The 17018-nt window shown below is 36.2% G+C and overlaps 1 protein-coding gene across 3 annotated transcripts in view; it reads right to left on the bottom strand.

The window, feature by feature from the left end:
• Positions 1-17018, bottom strand: part of PTPN5 (protein tyrosine phosphatase non-receptor type 5) — a 118287-nt gene that overhangs the window by 72090 nt on the left and 29179 nt on the right. For all 3 annotated transcript variants that reach the window (XM_074276694.1, XM_074276695.1, XM_074276693.1), the window contains exon 3: positions 3936-4008. In XM_074276694.1, the coding sequence (XP_074132795.1) occupies positions 3936-4008 (73 nt within the window). The remainder of the gene's footprint in view (positions 1-3935; positions 4009-17018) is intronic.

The raw sequence follows: 17018 nt of genomic DNA, 5'->3' as shown, positions 1-17018 counted from the left end.
TATATATTTTTGTAAAAGTAGATCTTTCCCCCTTTTCTTTGATCTCTTTGGGATACAGAGCTAGTATGGTATTACTGTGTGAAAGGGAAGCCCTTTGGACGCTTCAAAATGGTTGGATCAGTTCACAACTCCACCAACCATCAATGTACCATTTTTTTTTTTCTTACATCCCTCCCAACATTTATCTTTTTGCTTTTCTGCTATGTTAGCTAATCTGATGGAGGTGAGGTGGTATCTTAAAGTTGTTTTAATTTGCATTTCTCTAATCAATAGTGATTTAGAACGATTTTTTTCATAGAATAGAGAACTTTGATTTCTTCTTCTGAAGACTGCCTGTTCATATCCTTTGATCATTTGTCAATTAGGGAATGGCTCTTATTTTTACATATGTGGCTCAGATCCCCATATATTTGAGAAATAAAACCTGGGATTTTATCAAACATTAGATTACTACTTTCATTTGCTACTGTGTATTGTATACCTAATTTACTCCATTGATCTACAACTTTTATTTTCTAGCCAGTTCTATATTGTTTTGATGATTATCACTTTGTAATGTTTGAAATCTAGAACTGTTAGTTTGTCTTTAATTTCTTTTCAGTGATCCCTTTTTATTCTTCTGTTCTTTCCAATGAATTTTGTTACTATTTTTCTAACTATAAAGTTTTGGTAGTTTAATTGGTATGGCACTGAAAAAGTGTATTAATTTAGGAAGTATTGTATATTAGGTTGGCCTATCCACGAGTAATTAATATTTCTCCATTGTTTAGATCTGTCTTTATTTTTGAGAAAAGTGTTTGTAATTGTGTTCATAATACCTGTGTTTGTATTGGCAGGCCGACTCCAAATATGTTATATATATCTACAGTTATTTTGGATGGAATTTCTCTTTCTTCTATCTCTCTGTCTCTAATTTATTTATGATATCACCCTTTTTGTCTAAATCATTCACTCATTTTCACCTGATTTTGGTACATGGTGTGAGATGTTGATCTATGTTTTGAAAGGTAAGGAAAATAGTTTAATTGTTTGTACTTTAGGATTAGGTCTCACTCACAATGGTCAGGGTTAGTTGAAACCTTTTAGGTGTAGGCTAAATGCTTTAGTTAAGCTGCATTTTGATATTCTGCCAAACTGCTTTCCAGTTTTTCTAGCAATTTTTGTCAAGTGAGTTCAGTCCCCAAAGCATGGATCGTTGAGTTTATCAAATAACAGATTACTATGGTCATTAAATATTGTGAATGGTGTATCTATCTAATCTGTTCCACAGATCCACCTCTCTATTTCCTAGCCAGTATGAGATTGCTTTCATGATTATCACTTTGTAACCGAGTTTGAAATCTGCTGCTAATAGCTTACCTTCTTACATATTTCAAAAATTGATTTCCTTAATACTTTACCTTTTGTTCTCCCAAATGAATTTTATTATTATTTTTTATAGCTCTATTCAATAATTCTATGTTAGTCTGGCTAATATGGCATGAGTTTAGCACTTTTGTGATATAGATAGGAGGTGGTTTAGAGACCAAGATTGTTCAGATATGTGAATCTATGAAATCTGATTCTTTGCCATCCATTTTCATCTCCTGGTAATCCTTAGAAAGAAGGGACGTTTCCAGATATCTCTCAGAATATTTCTTGAAACTATATTACTCTTTAAAATTCAAATAAAAATAATTTGGAAGTGTTATCTTACACACATCAGATTGGCTAATATAACAGAAAAGGAAATGACAAATCCTGGAGGAGATGTGGAACACAGGTACACTAATACACTTTGGGTGAAGCTGTAAAATCATCTAACCATTCTGGAGAATAATTTAATACTATAACCAAAGGGTTAAAAAACTGTGTATACTGTCTTTGACCCAGCAATACTGCTCATAGGTCTGTACTCCAAAGAGATCAAAGAAAAGAAAAAGGACCCAGAGGACCCATATATACAAACATATTTATATCAGCTGTTTTTGTAGTGGCAAAAAATTAGAAATTGAGGGCATGCCTACTAATTGAGGAAAGGCTACACAAATTGTAATATATGACTGTGGTGAATAATATTTTTCTACAAGAAATGACAAGGGGGGATGATTCCAGAAAAAACTTGGAAAGACTTAAATGAATTGATGCAAAGTGAAGTGAGCAGAACCAGGAGAACAATATTGTAATGATGATCAATTGTGAAAGACTTAGCTACTCTGATCAAATCAACTATCTAACACAATTACAAAGGATGTGTGATGAAACATGTTTATGATTCTCCAGAGAAAGATCTGATAAAGTCTGAGTGCTGTTGAAGGATATATATATATATATATATATATATATATATATATATTTTTTTTTTTTTTTTTTTTTTTTACTTTATTTTCTCTTGCATTTTTTTTCGCAATACAGATATCTAGAAAATTTTTTTTGTTTTGTAAGAGTTATATATAATGAGTTTCATATTTCTTACCTTCTCAATGTGTGGAGGTGGGCTGGAAGAAGGGAAAGAACTGAGAATTCAAAAAATTTAAAAATATATATATATATTTTGCTGAGGCAATTGATGTTAAGTGACTTGCCCAAGGTCACACAACTAGGAAGTGTTCAGCGCCTGAGACCAGATTAGAACTCATATCCTCCTTTCTTCAGGGTTGGTGCTCTATCCACTGTACCAACTAGCTGCCCCCCCAAAATAAATATTTTAAAGAAAACCTAACCCTAAATTTATAGCTCCTCAGGGCTGAGATGAGGGTCTGAGAGCTAGGATAGCTGCTGCTGGGGAAAGGGTTTAGAAGGTTTGGAGGAAAGTAACTAGTCTGTGGTAGTGCGTATGGAGAGGACTAAGAGATTCACAGTGAATGAAACAGGAGGAGACTTTTTTAGTCCATGGGTGAGAACAAATACCACTGGGGTCCAACAGACTTCTTATTTTCAGTAATACTGCCTGGCTTCTTGAAAATTCATATATACAACTCAGAAAATTTATTTTACACACCCATACACACATATATTATATATACATACACATGTATATTTATATATAAATGTATTCAGTAGTATCTATGTGTGTATTTGCCAGTGTGCCTGCATGCACATATGTGTATCTGTGAATGTAGTTGAGTGAACACATATGGAGTGTCCCTGTGTGAATGTGTGTGTATGATCAGGAGTGTGCCCAGGGATGTGTGTGCATTAGAGAACACAGGCATATATGTACATGTATGTGCTTCTTTCAGTCCCCTGACCACAGGCTTGGTGTCCAGTGGGTTGTGCTAGAATCAAGCTCTGCGGCAGCCACGTTACGGGCACAGTGTGTGTGGGGGCTGTGTTAGTCATCATCAGACCTGCCTAGCACGTGGCCTTCCTCTCCCATGGGGCAGGCAGGCATAGAGAGCGATTACTCACGAGCTGTATTTTTACACCATCATTATATAATTGTCAGCTTCCCTCCCTGTGGGGGCCCTATACTCCAATCCACCCTCACTGCATATACCTCAGGGCCTCCTCTGGCTCTGAGGGCAGAGGGGCTACTTTCTTTTTCTTAGTCCCCTCCCCAGGACTCACATGTATACACATACATATATGCATATGCTTGTCCATGCACAGACACAAACTGCTGCATTTTCACAGACTTATATATTCATGTTTATGTCTGCTTATTTCCAAGTGGTAGATCTGGGGTTAAAACTCAGCTATATTGATTCTTAGACCAGTGCTCTTTCTACTGTGCTTCACTGCCCAAGTCAATAAGAATAATCCAAACAAGGAAAGCTTCAGTAGCTTTTAGCAACAAAGGCTGGCACAAATCTAAGCATCAATGGATTAGCAGCTCCATAAATGAAAGAGCTGCCCTACTGACTTGCTCTGCTCCAAACTAAGTGCTGGGCATTTTACATCTGAGCTGACATCCTGGTGGAAAATGTGGATATAGAATGGAGAAGGAGACTCACCAGATAGCCACTCACTGCAGCACATGTCCAGGGACCCTTCAGTGGAGTCATCAGAAGTATGATGCTCTTTCTCCTGCATCAGAAAGGAAAGGAGAGGTTGCTGCTGAAGAACTATAAAAGGAAAATATGTATCAATGAATACCCACCATGATTCTTTGACTCAATGTCCCTTCGTATACAATTCCTCAATGTAAGAAGGTGAGGAGAGAGGAAGGGATGGAAAAATAGCAGCTAAGCTAGGAACTAATCTACAATCTATCCTAAAGATTTTTCAGGTTTCTCAGGGAAGAATTTCATAATATTCAAAGCATGGGAGTGCCAGGCAGTAGTGGGAGCTAAGTACAGAGGTTCAGTTCCCAGGGAAGGCTCCTATCCTTTCACTTGTTAATAGAACACTACCTCATTGAAGGGAAGATTGTATTCTAAATTATTCTCTAACAAGAGCTGAAGCAGTAGCTGCCCTCCCCCCATCTCTGTAATAGAAGTAGTTTTCAGCCCACGAAACCACCTTGTAAAATAGATTCAGCTATGATTTTAGTTAGAATCACAGAATTTTCGGAGATGTAAAGGCTGTCAGAGAGTATCTACACCAACATGTACTTGAATAGAAATGATCTCTACAATAAACTGGGAAAGAAGTTTGCTGAGGTCTTCTGCTTAAAGACTGTCCAGTGATGGAGTCCTGGTTCTTGACGCAGCCAGTTCCATTTCTGAAGCACTCTAATGGGGAAGACATTTTCCCTGATAATAAGCCTAAACCTGCCTCTCTGTAACCTGTTTCTTTGCTCCTTAATTCGCTGTGGTCAAACAGAATGTGTGGTAGATGACAACTCTGAAGATATTTGAAGATGCTATCACAGATTTAGAGCTGAAAGGGAATTGACAGGGTATCTAGTCTACCTCCCTCATTTTATAGTTGGAAGAATCTAGGGCACAGAGAAATAAAGTTACTCTCTTAGAATCACATAGCACGTAATAAGGACCAGGATCAAGATTGGAACTCAGGTTCTATGGTTCCACTGCTATCTCCATTATACCATGTTGTCTCTGTCATTTCCTTCCATCCAACTTTCTGTACTCCAGGATAAGAAGCCCCAGTTACTTGAAATGATCTGGTATATCTGGGAAGAACACGGGTTTTGAATTCTGAGAAGTCAGATTTAAAGCAAGTCACTTAATCTCTCTACAACTTCGTTTCCTCATCTGTAAAATAAACTATCTCTTAGAAATCTATATCTTCAAGTCTATGGTTCTAGAAACACTTTCTTTCCTTTTCCTCCTGTCTTTGTGAGTTGTTATTAGTCTTATCCCCTCCACAGTGAAAGTTTAAAATGAAACCATGGGAACAAAAGAAGGAATATGAACATATCTGCCATGTGGTTGGTCTTATTTTAACCTGACTTGTCAAGCTAGATCTGAATGCAGACTAAATAAACATATCACTAGGATGAGAAAAGTCAAAAAGCACAGAAAAGTTGATTTGATGGACAAAGAACTATAAGAGATACACTGGCATAGATTCTTCCCAGGCTTGTAAATTCTGCCTGTTATCTTCTCAAAGCCATCCTGCATCCAATGGTTCACCACATTCATACCTAAGGGATCCCAAGCATCAAGTCTTTGACAATAGCAAACAATGAAATCGTTATTTTTAAATAATAGAAGTAGGACAAATCCAATGGAGTGGATCTTTGGCATTGCAAACTCAGCTATGATAGTGAAATTGACTTCTTTTACATTTACTCTCCCCTGGATTTGTGATTTTAATGATGTAGTGAACTTCCAATGACTTCAGTAGCTGTCCTATTTCAATTGAGGGTACCATCATTCTCCCAGTCCCTCAAGTTGATAGCCTCAGAAATCATCCTTCTCCCTTGCCTCTTCCTTATCCTTCTTCATGACCATTCAATTGAAAAGTCTTGTTAATTCGATGACCGCAACATTTCTCATACTTGTACCTTACCCTCCTCTCATTTGACTTTAATTTATTCTAATTCAGACTCTTATCCCCTCCAACCTGGAATATTGTAATAGTCTTCTATTCTCTCTTCTTCTAGTCTCTCCCTTTTCCAATCCATCTTCCTAACATATGCAAAGATATTTTCCCTAAGGTATAGGTCCGATTATGTCATTTTCCTCATCAAAAACTTTTAGTGGTCCTCTATGCCCTTTAGGATAAAAGACAAACTAAATTTGCTGTCCAAAGAACTACATAGCTTGTCTCTGACCTATTTTTCAGTCTCATCATTAATTACTTTCCCAAACTTAAATATTCCAAATACAAATTCAACATTTCATCTCTTGCTTCTGCACCTTTGCTTATAGGCTATCTTTTTGTCTGAAATATATTCCATCCTCATCTTCATATTTTGGAAACTGTATTCTTCTTATAGGCTCAGTTCAGACATAGCTTCAGAAGTGAAGGCTTTCTTGATCTCCCTCTCTCCTTCCCTCCCTCACTGTGAAGTGACTTCCTTTCCTGCAGAGAGCCGCGTCAAGTCTGATGTAGAGCAGAGACTTCTTCCATCTTTGGAGTGCTGTCCTCTTTTATCCTCTCAGAGAATGGGCGTGGGATAATGCAAGGGCTTCTGGGAAGAACCACTTCAACCAATGAGCTTGCTCCTCCCAAGCATGCAAGCTCTTCCTTAGGAATTCACAAGTCAAACTACCAGGAAAGGCCGGAACTAGAGAATCGTTAAGTACCGACTTAGCACTTAGTAAAAACCTAACACCTAGCCGTTAATGTTCTCTTCTTATATTCTCTTCTTTTTATTTATCTATCTACATGTTGTATCCACGAACTAGAATGTGAGTTTGTTGAGGACATGAATGGCTTTGTTTTGGACTTTTGTACTTTGTACATAGTAGCTTAATAAATGTTTGTTGAATTGAACCAAGACTACCCTGACAGTGAAAACTCTGAACTAATGACTTATATTCTCCTACATTTAACTGTTTACATTCTCCATGAAATTTACTTCCATCTTTTGCATTCTCTTCTTCCAAAATCAAGACTATGCAATGTGATCTTCCTTAGCTTTCTTGGTTGAGCTGAGTTGTTCTTATCTTAGTGGTAAAGCAAACATTCTGTATGCCTTTTACATGTTTTGTTGAGTTTAAAATGACCATCAGGACATTTATATGGTCATTTTGTATAGGAAAATTTATCTCTTACAGATATACTCACATTTAAAACTGGAAAGGCCCTTAATGTCTATCTAACCTTTACCTCTTCATTTTACAGATGAGGAAACTGAGACCCCCAAATGTTAAGCAATTTCCCTAAAGTAGCACAGGGAGTAAGTAATAGTCATAATTAAATTCCGGTCCTCTAATTCCAGAACCAATGTGCACTCTCAATTATACCAACCTATCTTTTGGTGTTCAGAGTCTGAACTAAAACTTCTACTGGGAAAATTCCTAAAAGACAGCATTCTAATGGAATGACCTTAAACAGAAACAAATAACTTCATTAGATAAATATTATCAAAAGGTGAAAGATTGAAAAATAGAATAAAAATGTAAGGTATCTCCCGTCACAAACAAGTGATTTAGAAAAGGGTTCAATGCGAGATAATTTAAGATCATCAATTAATTATTTGAAAATTATGACAAAAGAAAAATCCACATTTCAATATTTTTCCAATTATGTGTAAAATTTTACAATCATTAAAAATTTTGAGTCCCAAATTCTTTTCTCTTATCCCTCCCCTACCTCCTTATTGAAAAGGCAAATGATTTGTGATACAGATTATATAAGTGCAGTCATGCAAAACATATTTTTATATTAGTCATGAAAAAAACACAGACCAAGAAAAATAAAGTAACAAAAGTATGCATTTAGATTCCATCAATTCTTTCTCTGGAGGCAGATAGCACTTTTCATCATAAGTCCTTTGGAACTGTCTTGAATCATTGTACTGATTAGAATAGCTAAGTCATTCACAGTTCTTCATTGTACATTCTTGTTGCTATGTGACAATGGTTCTGCTGATTTCACTTTGCAACAGTTTATAGCTTACAAGCCATGTTTCAAGAAATCATAAACAAAAACTGATCAGATCTATTAGAACCAGAAGACAAAGAGAATACAGCAAGAATCTACTGGTCAGGGGGCAGCTAAGTGGTGCAGTGGATAGAGCACCAGCCTTGAATTCAGGAGGACCGGAGTTCAAATCTGGTCTCAGACACTTAACACTTCCTAACTGTGTGACCCTGGGAAAGTCACTTAACCTCAGCCTCAGGGGGAAAAAAAAAGAATCTACTGGCCATCCTTAGAAAGAAAACCTAAAGAATGTCATAGCTAGGAACAAATGATGATGAATGTTGGAGGGGCTGTGGGAAAACTGGGACACTGATGCATTGTTGGTGGAGTTGTGAAAGAATCCAGGCATTCTGGAGAGCAATCTGGAATTATGCCCCAAAAGTTATCAAACTGTGCATACCCTTTGACCCAGCAGTGCTACTACTGGGCTTATATCCCAAAGAGATACTAAAGAAGGGAAAGGGACCTGTATGTGCCAAAATGTTTGTGGCAGCCCTTTTGTAGTGGCCAGAAACTGGAAAATGAACGGATGTCCATCAATTGGAGAATGGTTGGGTAAATTATGGTATATGAAGGTTATGGAATATTATTGTTCTGTAAGAAATGAGCAGCAGGAGGAAAACAGAGAGGCTTGGAGAGACTTAAATCAACTGATGCTGAGTGAAATGAGCAGAACCAAGAGATCATTATACACTTCAACAACAATACTGTATGAGGATGTATGCTGATGGAAGTGGATATTTTCAACATAGAGAAGATTTAACTCAGATCCAATTGGTCAATGATGGACAGAATCAGCTACACCCAGAGAAGGAACACTGGGAAATGAGTGTAAACTGTTTGCATTTTTGTTTTTCTTCCCAGGTTATTTTTACCTTCTGAATCCAATTCTTCCTGTGCAACAAGAAATTCGGTTCTGCACACATATATTGTATCTAGGATATATTATAACATATTTAACATGTGTGGGAATGCCTGCCATCTAGGGGAGGGGGTGGAGGGAAGGAGGGGAAAATTCGGAACAGAAGTGAGTGCAAGGGATAATGTCATAAAAAATTACCCATGCATATGCACTGTCAAAAAATATTATAATTATAAAATTAATTTTAAAAAAGTTAAAAAAAAGAATGTCATAGCAAAATTCCAAATTTTCTAGGTCAAGTATGTATCTTCATTGTTTTCTCTTTCCTGAATTTCCCACCTCTCTATGCTCAACATCTCTGTCTCTTTTCCTGATTCTTTTGTTCTTCTTCTACTTAATATAAGTGTTTGTCAATGATCTGAGTATGGCCCTCTATCTCCAGTCACTACCTGGCTTGTTAACCTTGGATGTACATTTCCAGCTATGTAATGGATATCTTCATTTGGATGTCCTGCTATTATTGCAAATTAAAGATATCTAAAATTGAACTCAAAGAAACAGTGTTAGAATTGAAAGGGACTTTAGAGATGACATAAGTTGACTTTTCCATTTACAAATGAGGAAACTCATCATGTCCCTTTCAAAGACTGCTTCATTGCATGATTTGCTGATTTCTGATAATGACACTAATATTTTCACATTCACCAAAAGTTGAGATCTTAGCATCTTCCTTTGCACTTGCATTTTCCTTGCCCTTCATATAATTAATCACAAAGTCTTAATGATCCACCATCTCTCACGTCTCTTCATATCATTCTCATTGATATTGCCCAAGTACTAATCCTCATAACTCATGTTCTAGACTATTTCAATAACCTTCTAATTGGCCATCCTTCAACAACTAGACTGAGCCAGCCTATGCATCCTGCAGAGTAATCCTGTTAATGTACTACTCTGATCATGTCACTTCTTTCCAATGGCTCCCCAATGCCAAAAGAATAAAAAATCCAAGGTCTAAAGCCTGGAATAATAGGCTTTCAAAACCCAGCCCTTTATAGTTACATGTAGGCTTCAAGAATACCTGACTGATCTCCTTCCCCTCAGTCATCAAACATGTCTCCTTTTTTTTTTTGCCATTCTCTGTAACTTGGCTCACACTGCTTCCTATTTTTGAAATGAGCTCCCTCAGCATTTACAAATCCTATCTATTCTTCAAGGCCCAGATCAAATCCTACCTCCTCTCTGAAGCTATCAATAATTCCTTAGGTGGAAATGATCTGCCTATCCTCTGGATTTTCTCAGCACCTTGTACCTCTCCCACACACTTATTATATTTGGCCTGGTATTACAGCTACTCATATTCCCTCCATATCTTGTAGGGAGGAAGGAAAGAAACAAGTTTTCATTAAGTATCTACCATGTGTCAAATCCTCTCCCTATTTTGTGGGAAGGAAGGAAGGAGAAAGGATGAAAGGAAACAAACATTCATTAAATACCTACTGTGTGTCACATTTCCTCTCTATTTTGTAGGAAGGATGAAAGGAAACAAGCATTTATTAAGTACCTATTGTGTATCAGAAACCATGTTAAATGCTTTATAAATGTCTCACAATAATCTTGGGGGGTAAGTGCCATCATCTCCATTTTACTTTTGATGAAACTGAGGCAAAAAGAGATAAGGTGACTTGCCCAGTAACACACAACTAGTAAGTGTGTGAGCCTGGATTTAAACTCAACTCTTCCCAACTCTAGACTCGGCACTCTATTCACTGTGCTACCGAGCTGCCTTGGTTTTAACTACCTTACATTTATTTTGCATTCTCTCTATACTTATCCTACATATATGTGTATACACACTTGCTATGTCCCCCTACCTTGTATAGAATGTAAACTCTTTGAGAATAAGGGTTATTTCATTCTTTGTATTTGCATTCCTAGCTAACAGCATAAAACCTGGCACGTAGGAAGCACTTAACAGATGCTTATTGATTGATTAGTACTGGTATTTTATTCTGACTATATTTTTTGGTTCTTGGTTTTGGTTTGGAACTTAGCACCAAATAAAAAGGGCATTTTCATATAAAAGTAGAACAGTATATTTTACATGACACAGTGACTATTATAAACACCTTGCTTTAAGGCATATAAAAATTCAACATATTATTTTATTTTATTGTTTTTCCATTTTTCTTTTTTAGTGAAGCTTTTTACTTTTAAAACATGCAAGGATAACTTTTCAACACTGACTCTTGAAAATCCTTTTGTTCCAATTTTTCCCCCTTGCTCCTCCACCTTCCCTAGATGGCAAGTAATTCAATATATGTTAAACATGGTAAAATATATATATATAAATCCAACGTAAGCACACACATTTATACAATTATCTTGCTGCACAGAGAAAAATCAGATCAAAATGGAAAAAAATGAGAAAAAAATAAATTCAAGCAAACAACAACAAAAGAAGTGAAAATGCTATTTTGTGATCCATACTTTTTTTTTTCTGGGCATTTTAAAAATTAAATTTCAAATTTCTTGAGAACATGTGCGTTCTCTCTCTCTCTCTCTCTCTCTCTCTCTCCTCTCCCCTGCCTCTTTCCCTCCCTTTTTCCTTCTCATTCACTTTCTCTCCCTCTCCCTTTCTTTCTCTGTTTTTCACTCCACCTTCTTCTCTCCCCCAGTAGTCAAGTCTCTAGTACCAAATGAATTACATCCCAGGAGACCAAAAAACTTGGTCTATACAATTGCTCAGCTACTGTCAGTAAATTTTGAAGATTATAGAGAAAGGGAGAGAGGTTCTACAAAACTAGGAAAGGGCAAATATCCTTAAAATATGTACCGCTTGCTTTGCTTATTGCTAAGTATGGGGAGGGTTAAGGTAGAGAGGGCTTGGTAAATTTGTTGGGAGTGATTGATTTTATGCAATGGAAAGATCCTCCTCCCTGACTCCAAGCATGTGCAGGTATTCTATGACTGTTTTTTGTCTGATTACTGAATGAAGAAAGGTCTTTTGACTGGGCTGTGAAGTCTCTATTAGAGGCAGAGGCTTCAAGTTCTTTCCATCAGGGTCAGCTTGTGATACATACTCAACTTTTTGGAGGTTTGGGGTGGGTTTTTTTTTTTTTTTTTGGTTCTTTTTTGCTTACTTTTTCCTTCTTTTAGGTGAAAGAGTATTAGAGACAACTGTATAACCTACTGGGCTTTGAAAGGTCAGAAAAGGAAGCCATTTGTAAGTCCATGAACTGATGTCCATACTAGAGTTTTCAAAAAGTTGGGCCCAGTAAAGTGCCAGCATAGTCCTGAAAAACAACTTACTTTAGTTGGCATAGCAGTAAAATTGCCAGAGAACCAGGCAAGGGATTAATCCTGTCTATTGGCTATGCTGTAGTTGGAAGTCAACTTGCAGGGAGGAGCAAATGCTTTATGAGAATGACTTTAAGTCTGAGTCTACTTCTCCTAGGGCCTAAGGTGGTAGAGGGAGGAGTATGCCTTTAGTATTGAGGGAAAAAGCTTTGTAACTTCTGTTCTTGCTATGTTTTCTCAGAAACTATCTTTTGTAAAACTCTAATTGATGTTAATTGGTCAAATTGATATTAGACCACAAATACTGGGATAATCAATATAGGGGATATACTAAATGTACGTAGTATGTAAACGTACATAGCGTGTAAACGTACAGAGCAAATGATGTTGGGGAAACACCACATCAAGGACTCAACCTGACAATTGTCCCTGGGGTATCCCTAGAATCTGAAGGATATGTGTAGCCAGTCTTACTCTGATGACCTGATCTGCAATTGTGTATGTGGGTTGGAAGAGTAATTCCAGAGACTTATTAAGTCATGATTTTCAAAAATGGGAAAAATCTGTAAGCTATAGGATAGTGAGTTGATCATAAATTCTTCAAAAAATTATAGGAGATATTATTAAAGGTTTGGTTTATGAACAACTAATAATAATAGTAGCTGACATTTCTATGGCAGCTAGAAAATGGGTTTCAAAAAGCTTTACATGCATTTTCTATCATTTTATTTTCACAAAAAGCTTTGTGAAGTAAGTACCTAAGGTTAGAGTATTATAAATCTAGATCTGGAAGGGACCTTAGAGGCCATTAAGACCAAGCCTTATATTTCACAGATAAGGAAGTTGAAATACAGAGTTTAAGTGATTTGTCCTTGGCCACAAACTTGTTAAGTGCATGGCCTATTACTGCTTTGTCTTAAAGTCCAAAGGAATTCCAGGATCAAGATGAGGAAATGCCTGACTTATATCATTTTCTTGTTGATATAGGCTATTCTGGTAGATCAGGGCTATGACATAGGCAATTATCTGGATTTCTGCATGGCTCTTAATGATATCTATCATACTAACCTTGTGGACAAGATAGACCAGAGATTCTTTACCTTTTAATAAGTCATGGACTCTGGTGGCAATCTGCTAAAATTTACCGTTCCTTCTCATAATGGTTTTAAATATTGAAGGAAATGCTCACTTTCAGATAGTGAAAATAAGAGATAATTCATTTCCTCTATCCAAATTCACAGACCTCCTGAAATCTATGCATGGATCCCTTGGATTCCAGATTAAGAACTCCTGGGTTAGACTGTAGTACAGTTATGTGGTTTATAGACTGATTCAATGTTAAGACCCAAAGAATAGTCATTACTACTGAGGTAGTATTTGAATTTGGTCCAACACGTTATCCAGTAAACCACTTACCTACATCCAAAATATTCTGTGACAATGCTAATCTTTTAGAGATTAGCATCTCTGAACTTGGCTGGGTCAGGAAAAAGGAAGGAGTGCATGGCCTATTACTGGGCACATACTTGAAGATTTTCTTGTTTGGTAGGCTCCTCTTGGGCTTTTTCTTTTAATTGTAGCCTTCAGGAATTCAAGACTACCTCCGGGTCTTGAAGAAGCGTCAATATACAGTTTTAGTTTTATAAAATAAAATGTAAATGGTTAGTCTTGTTTTCTAAAAGTTAGGAAGAGTTGGTTCAATTAGCTGTGTGGTCTTAGGAAGCCTTTTAATCTCAGTTTCCTCATCTATAAAATGAGACTAACAATAGCATTTGCCTCCCAGGTTTTGTGAAGATAAAAGGAGACAATATATCTAAAGTCTTTTGTAAACCTTAAAGTGCTATGTAAATAAGTTCTATTATGATTATTTTATGATTGTCATTCATGTGACAGGTTCCAATGTAGAAATTTTCTTACTTGATATAAACTGGCTAATCCTCTGTGTCTTAAAGACTTTCTAAAATTTAAAAAATATTCAATTTTCTAAAAATTAAAAACAAATTGTGAGTTTCAAATTCCCTTAGTCTTCTTCCTTTTCCACCCATTGAGAAGGCAAGAATTGTAATATTAATTATATATGTGAAATCATACAAAACACATTTTTTATATTAGCCATATTGCAAAACAAAGAAAGAAAAGCATGGAAAGAAAGGAAAGGGGAAAAATAGAGTTTATTGGTTCTCTTTTTGAAAGTGGAGAATATTTTTCATCATGAGTCCTTTGATTTTGTCTTAGACCATCCTTTGAATTAGAATAGCTTACTCTTTCAAATTGATCATCATATCCATAATGTAATGTATAGTCTGCAAGTTGCCTTTTGGATTGAAAGGTTAAGTGACTTGCTCTACATTCTCTTTTTTATAAGTGATCAAAGGATATGAACAGGCAGTTTTCAGGAAAAAAAATTTAAGCTATCAAAAGTCATATGAAAGATTGCTCTAAATGCAAATTAAAATAACTCCAAGGTACCACCTTACAAACATTAAATTAGCTAACGTGACAAAAAAGAAAAATTTCAAATACTAGCTATGTGTAAAAATAGGTATACAAATGCACTTTTAGTGGGGCTGTAAACTGGTCCAATCATTCTAGAGAACACTTTGTAACTGTGCCCAAAATGCTATGAAAATGCACATACTCTTTAACCCACTAATTCCACTATTAGGTCTGTACCCAAAAAAGATTAAAGAAAAAAGAAAAGAATCCATCTATACAAAAATACAGCAGTTCTTTTTATAGTGGCAAAGAATTGAAAAGTGAGAGAATACCCATCAATTGAGGTATAGTTGATCAAGTTGTGCTACATAATTGTTATGGAATACTTTTGTGCTATAAGAAATGATGAGCAGGATGATGCACACATTATTGTTTTATGGGATATAATGAACAGGATGCTCTCAGAAAAAGAAACCTGGAAAATCCTCAATGAATCCAAGCAAAGTGAAATGTATTGTATACAAAGTGATAGCCATGTTCTGGGAGGACCAGCTGTAAATGACTTTGCTAGTACAATCATTCACAACTGTTCTGAAGGACTTCTGATAAAAAATCCTATCCATACCCAGAGAAGGAACTAATTGTGTTTGATCCAGATTGACGCATTCTCTCTTTCTTTCTCTCTTTTTAAATTTAATTTTTTTCAGGGTTTTTATTTTCATTAGGGTGGGCGACCTATGTTTTCTTTTACAACTTGACTTGTATGGAAATATTTCACATAATTTTATATATGGTTTCTTAATTGGGATGGGAAAAGGGAGAGAACATAGAACTCAAAAAATTAAAAACAAATATAAAAAATTGTTTTCAATGTAATTGGGGAAATATTAATTAAATAAAACAAATCAGAAAACCATAGTAAGAATTATATGAATTGTAAAGGGAAACATGAAGAACTAAGAGTACATTATACACAGTAACAGCAATATTGTGATGATTATTAACTGTGAACGACTTACTGTGATCAAGACAATGATTCATGATAATTCTAAAGGACTCATGATGAAAAATATTCCACCTCCGGAGAGAGAACTGATGGACTATGGATTAAAGGATATTTATATCTATATCTATATCTACTTAGTTTTTCTTGCTTTTTTCCTTCTGCAATATCACTAATGTGGAAATATGTTTTGCATGACTTTGTATGTATAATGAGTATCACATTTCTTACTTTCTTAATGGGTAGGGGAAGGGAGAAGAGGTGGGGAGAAAATGTGGAACTGAAAATAAAAATGAAAAAACAATAGAAAAATAAAATGGAGAGAAAAAGTGACTTATTCTATGTTACAGCTAGGTTGTACCAGAAGTAGAATTTGGATTTGTCTTCCTGACTGCAAAGGAAGTGTTTTCTCTTTCTCTCTCTCTCTGTCTATCTTTTTTTTTTCTCCCTCTCTCTATGTCTCTGTCTTTCTCTTCCTCCCTTCCTCTCTCCCTTCCTCCCTTCCTTTCTCTCTTTCCTCTCTCTCTCTCTCTCTCTCTCTCTCTCTCTCTCTCTCTCTCTCTCTCTCTCTCTCTCTCTCTCTCTCTCTCTCTCCCTCCCTCCCTCCCTCCCTCCCTCTCTCCCTCCCTCCCTCTCTTGCTCCTTCTCTCTCCTCTCTCTTTCTCTTTCCTTGCTAAATACTAAGCCATAAAATAGATAATGAAATAATCACATTATGACTAGCAACTGCAACATGAATCACTAGAATGTATCATCAACTTAAAAGTAACTTTTAAGGACCCTTCTACCTCCAAAATTCTATCCTGTTATGATTCAAACTCTTTTAACATAACAATTTAATTGATTAGCTGAGATCATGAGGGTTCATTGAAGGAATGTTCAATCTCTCGTAACCATGCTTTGAGAAAGCTGCTAATTTTAGACTGGCTCCCCATCACTGGTGAGAAAACTCTGGATGTTCACAAAGGAAAAGTACCTTGTACCTTTCCTCATGTTCAGATTTAATTTATTCTTCAAGGCCCAGCCCAAATCCTGTTTTTAGTGAGAGTTCTGCAAAGGGAGCCCAAATGAGTGGGCCAAAGGCAGCAGCAACAACAGCACAACAGGCTTAATGATTTAAGGAAAGAGGCTGGAAGTCTCATACCTTGTTCTTGGACATCCTGGAGGGTGTGAGAGGCTAAGGGGATAGAGGATTTACCTTTACAGGTTTTCAGCAGCTGTTTCTGAATGCAACAAAGATTCCAAGGTGACTTTCTGACTCTAATGATAATGATATCTCATAAAAAAGCTATTTGAGTTATAGTTGTAAACTGAGGTGGGGGGATCTTTTACTTAGAACATTTTTTGAGGGGTAGTTCTGATATAACATCTGTATAAGAAATTCTTTGTATGGAAATTTCCTCTAACCTATGTTTACTATTAACCTATGTAACCTAT

Source organism: Sminthopsis crassicaudata, chromosome 6 (assembly GCF_048593235.1).
Source record: "Sminthopsis crassicaudata isolate SCR6 chromosome 6, ASM4859323v1, whole genome shotgun sequence".
Taxonomy (NCBI): Eukaryota; Metazoa; Chordata; class Mammalia; order Dasyuromorphia; family Dasyuridae; genus Sminthopsis; species Sminthopsis crassicaudata.
The sequence above is the reverse complement of the archived record's forward strand: the minus strand, read 5'-3'. Positions and strand labels throughout refer to the sequence as shown.